At 38.3% G+C, this 7,882-nt stretch overlaps 1 protein-coding gene across 1 annotated transcript; it reads left to right on the top strand.

The window, feature by feature from the left end:
• Positions 1–1,528: 1,528 nt before the first annotated feature.
• Positions 1,529–4,923, top strand: m17 (IL-6 subfamily cytokine M17). Its single transcript, XM_038971355.1, has 3 exons — positions 1,529–1,634; positions 2,046–2,194; positions 4,050–4,923. Exons 1-3 carry the CDS (start codon positions 1,577–1,579, stop codon positions 4,524–4,526), a joined length of 684 nt encoding a protein of 227 aa, XP_038827283.1. The 5' UTR covers positions 1,529–1,576; the 3' UTR covers positions 4,527–4,923.
• The last annotated feature ends 2,959 nt before the right edge of the window (positions 4,924–7,882 follow it).

The raw sequence follows: 7,882 nt of genomic DNA, 5'->3' as shown, positions 1-7,882 counted from the left end.
CTAGTTAAATAAAGGTTAAATAAAATAAAAATGTTAAATTGATGTTGTTCTCTAAAGCGCATAAAAATAACTCTGATTTAACCATATGTACTTTGGATGGTGTGCATACTGATCGTGTCCATGCTTACAAATATCTGGGCATCTGGATAGATGAAAACTGTCTTTTAAAAAGCATATTGATAAGTTAGTAAAGACGCTGGGAATACAAATGGGCTTCTTCTATAGAAATAGGTCCTGCCTCTCGCTAAATAGTAGAAAGCAGATTATTCAGTTGACGTTCCTATCAGTCCTAGATTATGGTGACATCCTCTATATGAACACAGCTGCCATCTCATTAAAGCCGTTAGATGCAGTTTATCATAGCGCACTGCGCTTTATTACGGGCGACAATTTTAGTACTCATCACTGCATTCTCTACCAGAAAGTTGGTTGGCCCTCTTTGATGTCACGTAGGTTGATACATTGCTATGTTTTCATGTATAAAGCCCTTTTACAAAAAGTCCCACTGTATCTAACATCATTACTAAACTTTAGACATTCGAGTCATCGCACCAGATCTCACGGATGGCTAACTCTGGACATTCCTTTGGTCTCTACTGAGTTAGGTAAATCAGCTTTTCGTTTTCTTACACCTTATTTGTGGAACAATATTCAAAATGTTGTTACATTTGATGTTCTGGTGCCTATAAGGCAATTCAGAAAGCTCATTGAGGACCTTATTACTGATGAATGTGTTTTGATTACCGTTTTTTTCTTTCTGCTTGCATTCTATATTTTGATGTCTCTATTTTATGTAATTCAGGGCTAATCTGTAAAAGAGACCTTGGTCTCAGTAAAATAAAGGTTAAATAAACAATTTATAAAAACTATAAGGAATTTAAAACGATATCATATGATACCCAAACTGAACAGATTGCAACACTGCATTCACTTCTTTTAAAACTTCACAACCACTTACTCTAGGAGGCGACAGCACTACTACAATGAATTGTGTCAGAGTGGGTTGACCTCTTGTGACTGGTATAAAACAAATGACCTCACACATGCATAGGTTATTATATGAATTTGTTAGCACAGCTTTTACAGTACACTACCTCAACTCAAATATTGTAATCCATTGACAGTTATAGTGTTTGTAAATGTATGTGCTCAATCCTGAACAAGGCAGGTAACCCACTGTTCCTAGGCCGTCATTGCAAATAAGAATTTGTTCTTAACTGACTTGCCTAGTTAAAAAAAGATAAATAAAATGTTTTAAAAAATTATATACAAATTAATATACCTGCAATGCTGTAATATATACTGTAGATACATCTGGTATCTGTGAACCCTGTGGGAGTGAGCTCAGACCACAGACAATGCTGAACATACACATACATTTAGATTTGGTACATCAAATAAAGCAATTCAGGTCTGAAAAACAAATCTGGGAAATGCAGTTGCTTCACAAAGAAAGAGCTGAGCACGTCATTTCCTCCAATGACAAATGCGTGGTTTCAGTCTTTTAAAACGTTTTTCAGGGGAGTGATCATGACTAGTCTGTGTCTAACACTTGGCCTGTGTCATTGTATGGGAAATGAGTGGTCATGTAAAGAATATGTGTCCTCAGCTGACCATATCACAAGCAGCAAGAAGTAAGTAAAATTACATTATAAAACCATTATTGCTATATTTCATATACGGTGAATAACTATATATTCAACCATGTGGATACTGTACTGTACTTGCTGTAATGTCACATGTATTTATGGAACATCAATGTGCCGACATTAAATGAAGGATGATGTGCAAATGTTGAATATTTATGTTTCTTGTGTGTATGAATGATTGTACTCATATGCATAGGTACAAACTTAGTATGTGTCCTCTCAACTTTTATTGTGTCCTTTGCTCATTATATAGACATTTTAAATACTGTAACTGTTACCACAGCTACTTATCGCAATATATTTCATACTTCTAATTTAGATTGTCATGTAACTATGCTAAAGTCTGTGATATAGGTGTTAGTGTGGTGTTTTTAATTGTCTCACCTTGCTCCTCAGCATTGCTCTCTCTGTTACTGGTTGCTGCCATTGATTCAGTGAGTGCTGCAGTAGTATGTAGGAAGCAACCGTGTGGGAGTTCCCTACAAAGAAGTTTGAAGCTAACCAAACTCATACACAAGGAATCTGTGGACCTCTTAAAAACATACGTAAGTCAAGGCATAATATTTGTCCAGTATTTTAACTGGGTAGTTCGAGCCTTGAATGCTGATTGGCTGACAGCCGTGGTATATCAGACTGTATACCACGGAAATGACAAAACATGTATGTTTACTGCTCTAATTACGTTGGTAACCAGTTTGAATGCTGATTGGCTGATTGGCTGATTGGCTTAATTATAGTCTCGGGTAACATGTACAGTTGAAATCGGAAGTTTACATACACTTAGGTTGGAGTCATTAAAATTCGTTTTTCAACCACTCCACAAATTTCTTGTAAGCAAACTATAGTTTTGGCAAGTCGGTTGGGACATCTACTTTGTGCAAGACACAAGTAATTTTTCCAACAATTGTTTACAGACAGATTATTTCACTTTATCACAATTCACTGTATTAATTCACTGTATCACAATTCCAGTGGGTCGGAAGTTTACATACACTAAGTTGACTGTGCCTTTAAACAGCTTGGAAAATTCCAGAAAATTATGTCATGGCTTTAGAAGCTTCTGATGGGCTGATTTACATCATTTGAGCCAATTGGAGGTGTACCTGTGGAAGTATTTCAAGTCCTACCTTCAAACTCAGTGCCTCTTTGCTTGACATCATGGGAAAATGAAAAGAAATCAGCCATGACCTCAGAAAAAAATTTGTAGACCTCCACAAGTCTGGTTCATCCTCATCAACAGCAAAGGACCCTGTGAAGATGCTGGAGGAAACAGGTGCAAATGTATCTATATCCACAGTAAAACGAGTCCTATATCGACATAACCTGAAAGGACGCTCAGCAAGGAAGAAGCCACTGCTCCAAAACCACCATAAAAAAGCCAGACTACAGTTTGCAACTGCACATGGGGACAAAGATTGTACTTTTTGGAGAAATGTCCTCTGGTCTGATGAATAAAAAATAGAACTGTTTGGCCATAATGACCATCGTTATGTTTGGAGGAAAAAGTGGGACGCTTGCAACCCGAAGAACACCATCCCAACCGTGAAGCACGAGGGAGGCAGCATCATGTTGTGAGGGTGCTTTGCTGCAGGAGGGACTGGTGCACTTCACAAAATAGATGGCATCATGAGGCAGGAAAATTATGTGGATATATTGAAGCAACATCTCAAGACATCAGCAAGGAAGTTAAAGCTTGGTCGCAAATGGGTCTTCCAAATGGACAATGACCCCAAGCATACTACCAAAGTTGTGGCAAAATGGCTTAAGGACAACAAAGTCAAGTTATTGGAGTGGCCATCACAAAGCCCTGACATCAATCCTATAGATGATTTGTGGGCAGAACTGAAAAAGCGTGTGCGAGCAAGGAGGCCTACAAACCTGACTCAATTACTACAGCTCTGTCAGAAGGAATGGACCAACATTCACCCAAATTATTGTGGGAAGCTTGTGGAAGGCTACCCGAAACGTTTGACCCAAGTTAAACAATTTAAAGGCAATGCTACCAAATACTAATTGAGTGTATGTAAACTTCTGACCCACTGGGAATGTGATGAAAGAAATAAAAGCTGAAATAAATCATTCTCTCTACTATTATTCTGACATTTCACATTCTTAAAATAAAGTGGTGATCCTAACTGACCTAAAACAGGGAATTTTTACTAGGATTAAATGTCAGGAATTTCTGAAAAACTGAGTTTGAATGTATTTGGCTAAGGTGTATGTAAACTTCCGACTTCAACTGTATATGATGGAATCATCCACAGTCTAATGGGAAATGTAAAACTACTTTTAAGCTATTTTATGGCCAAATCATAATGGATTAAAGGCTACCTGTTGGATTTTGTAAAAGTGTTTCCAAGAACTTCCACTCATTTGATATTTTTTTTCATTGATCTCCAGAAGGTCAGTCAAGGAGACATGTCAGAGCTGTTCTGCCAGATGTCAATCAACAACGTTCCTGACCCAAACATCTCTGGCCTTGACCCCTCAGAGCGGATGTTGAGCATCTACTCCCACTGTAAGGCTTTCCTACCACACCTGAAGAGAGTCACTGAGCAACAGACAGACTTACAGCCACCATCCAGCTCACTGCTGAGCAAACTCTCTACTGCCCATAACCGCACCAATGGTCTGGCCAACCAAATAAACTGCATTTACCAAACCCTCTTTCCAAACCTGCCCATCCCACCTGAACCTGTAGACGGACCGACCTCAGTACCCCCGTCCCAGAACGTGTTCCAGCAGAAGGTCTATGGCTGTGTGGTTCTAAAGAGATTCAAGGAGTTCCTGTCACGGGTCACACGTGAACTAAGGACCCTAAAGAGCCAAGTGTGCACTAGGAGGACAACATTTGCAGACACAAATGCACTGTTCTGAGGCTGATCTTCTATTTATTTTATTTATTATTTATTGTACACTTGAAGGTATGGAGGCTTATTGCTGCCACTGAAAGATAAAATGGCCGGCCAATATTTTTCAGTGGCAGCAATAATCCCCTGCGCATACCACATCATTTGAACATCGTCATTTCTGTAATATTTGGTTGAGATGTTAACCAATGAGATTTCAATCTTCATTCATCCACTCAAAAAGACAGCCAGAATTTTGTTGAATTCCCAATGTGTTATCGATATGCTTTCAACCATCTAAAAGCACAACCAAATTCCATTGAAAAACAATGTCAGATTATAATTTTTTTTTGTCATGTAAATGTATTATCGCTGCACTTTCAACCTTAGCACAACAAAGTTCAAATAGGAATAAAATGTCAGATATTTTGTATTTATGCAACAACTTAATGTGTTATCACTGTGCTTCATCTAATAGCACAACCAAATGACGTGTATTGCAGCTGAGATTACATTAAAAGTACATAGCGCAAGCGATCAATGCTGTTCAAGATTTTGTGCAGATTCAAATAGCAATTGTGAAGATCTCCACTGACCTGGGACCTTTGCATGCTATCTTGAACATGAATGCTTTCGATGATTATAGAAGACATTTATAGTTACAGTAACCTCAATGTGGCAGTGGATGTGTTGCTCATTTTAAGTTTGTATAAATACTGTTACATTCGTTTGGATAGTTCCATCTGTTCCACTGACTTAGTATAGCTTTAATTCCACTTTGTCTACAAATTCATAATTGATACACTACCGGTCAAAAGTTTTAGAACACCTACTCATTCAAGGGTTTTTCTGTATTTTTTACTATTTTCTACATTGTAGAATAATAGTGAAGACATCAAAACTATGAATTAACACATATGGAATCATGTAGTAACCAAAAAAGTGTTAAACAAATCAAAATACATTTTATATTTGAGATTTTTCAAATAGCCACCCTTTGCATTGATGACAGCTTTGCACATTCTTGGCATTCTCTCATCCAGCTTCATGAGGTAGTCACCTCCAATGCATTTAAAATTAACAGGTGTGCCTTCTTAAAAGTAAATTTGTGGAATTTCTTTCCTTCTTAATGCGTTTGAGGTAATTAGTTGTGTTGTGACAATGTAGGGTGGTATACAGAAGATAGCCCTATTTGGTAAAAGACCAAGTCAATATTATGGAAAGAACAGCTCAAATAAGCAAAGAGAAACGACAGTCCATCATTACTTTAAGACATGAAGGTCAGTCAATCTGGAACATTTCAAGTGCAGTCGCAAAAACCATCAAGCTCTGTGATGAAACTGGCTCTCATGAGGACCGCCACAGGAATGGAAGACCCAGAGATACCTCTGCTGCAGAGGATAAGTTCATTAGAGTTACCAGCCTCAGAAATTGCAGCCCAAATTAATGCTTCATAGAGTTCAAGTAACAGACGCATCTTAACATCCACTGTTCAGAGGAGACTGTGTGAATCAGGCCTTCATGGTCGAATTGCTGCAAAGAAACCACTACTAAAGGACACCAATAAGAAAAAGAGACTTGCTTGGGCCAAGAAACACCAGCAAAGGACATTAGACCAGTGGAAATTTGTCCTTTGGTCTGGAGTCCAAATTGGAGATTTTTGTTTCCAATCGCCGTGTCTTTGTGAGACACAGTGTGGGTGAAAGGATAATCTCCACATGTGTATTTCTCACCGTAAAGCATAGAGGAGGAGGTGTTACGGTGTGGGTTGCTTTGCTGGTGACACTGTCTGTGATTTATTTAGAATTCAAGGCACACTTAACCAGCATGGCTACCACAGCATTCTGCAGCGATACGCCATCCCATCTGGTTTGGGCTTAGTGGGACTATCATTTGTTTTTCAACAGGACAATAATCCAACATACCTCCAGGCTGTGTAAGGGCTATTTTACCAAGAAGGAGAGTGATGGTGCTGCATCAGATGACCTGGCCTCCACAATCCCCCGACCTCAACCAAATTTAGATGGACCACAGAGTGAAATAAAAGCAGCAAGCAAGTGCTCAGCATATGTGGGAACTCCTTCAAGACTATTGGAAAAGCATTCCAGGTGAAGCTGGTTGAGAAAATACCAAGAGTGTGCCAAGCTGTCATCAAGGCAAAGGGTGGCTATTTGAAGAATCTCAAATATAAAATATATTTTGATTTGTTTAACACTTTTTTGGTTACAACATGATTCCATATGTGTTATTTAATAGTTTGATGTCTTCACTATTATTCTACATGTAGAAAATAGTTTTAAAAAATTAAGAAAAACCCTTGAATGAGTAGGTGTTCTAAAACTTTTGACCGGTAGTGAATGTTGGATTCACATCTCCATTTTAACCAAAAATCTAAGTTAAAGAATAGGACTAAATAACATCAAACTACACAGATGGAGCTATCCAAGCAGAAGATACATCTCCTTAAAATGTTGATATTTTGTGGCACTGACAGCTAAACATAATTCAATATCCAGTTTGTCTACAAATTAAAAAATGATATGTTGGATTCACGTCTCCATCGCAATCACAAATCTAAGTTAAAGAATAGGATTAAATCAAATCAAACTTCAAATGCATTTCAAATCAAGTTTGACCTGATTAAGTCCTATTCTTTAACTTAGAGTTTTGGTTGAGCTGGAGACGTGAATCCAACATATGAATTATTGACTTTAAGATTCAATTTTAAATCAGCCAAAGCTTGAAACTCTAGGTGTATTTCTATTGTCTATTTTTAGCTGAACCCTGGGTTAAATTTAAGCAATAGCTGTTGAAGACTTGGCACATGTTACACTGAGTGTACAAAACATTAAGAACACTTTCTAGTCACCGGGGCATGGACTCTAAAACGTTCTTAATGTTTTGCAAATAGTGTCATTAGTGATATACACTAAATGTAAAAAAAACCATTAGGAACACCACATGACATAGACTGACCAGGTGAATCCAGATTAAAACTATGATCCCTTATTGATGTCACTTGTTAAATCCATTTCAATCAGTGTAGACTAAGGGGAGGAGACAGGTTAAAGAAGGAGTTTTAAGCCTTGAGACAATTGAGACATGGATTGTGTGTATGTAACATTCAGAGGGGGAATGGGCAAGACAAAATATTTAAGAGTCTTTGAACGGAGTGTGGTAGTAGGTGCCAGGCACACCGGTTGGAGTGTGTCAAGAACTGCAGCGCTGCTGGGTTTTTCACACTCAACAGTTTCCCGTGTGTATCAAGAATGGTCCACCACCCAAATGACATCCAGCCAACTTGACACAACTGTGGGAAGCATTGGAGTCAACATGGGCTAGCATCCCTGTGGAGCGCTTTCGACACCGTGTGGAGTCCATGCC

This window comes from Salvelinus namaycush, chromosome 31, assembly GCF_016432855.1.
Source record: "Salvelinus namaycush isolate Seneca chromosome 31, SaNama_1.0, whole genome shotgun sequence".
Lineage (NCBI taxonomy): Eukaryota > Metazoa > Chordata > Actinopteri > Salmoniformes > Salmonidae > Salvelinus > Salvelinus namaycush.
The sequence above is the reverse complement of the archived record's forward strand: the minus strand, read 5'-3'. Positions and strand labels throughout refer to the sequence as shown.

Bases quoted from the DNA above. Each gene is read 5' to 3' on its own strand.
- m17 (XM_038971355.1), top strand. From the start codon at position 1,577: ATGAGTGGTCATGTAAAGAATATGTGTCCTCAGCTGACCATATCACAA. The intron at 1,635-2,045 runs GTAAGTAAAATT...CTTGCTCCTCAG, and splicing joins CATATCACAAGCAGCAAGAA to CATTGCTCTCTCTGTTACTG. The intron at 2,195-4,049 runs GTAAGTCAAGGC...ATTGATCTCCAG, and splicing joins TGGACCTCTTAAAAACATAC to AAGGTCAGTCAAGGAGACAT.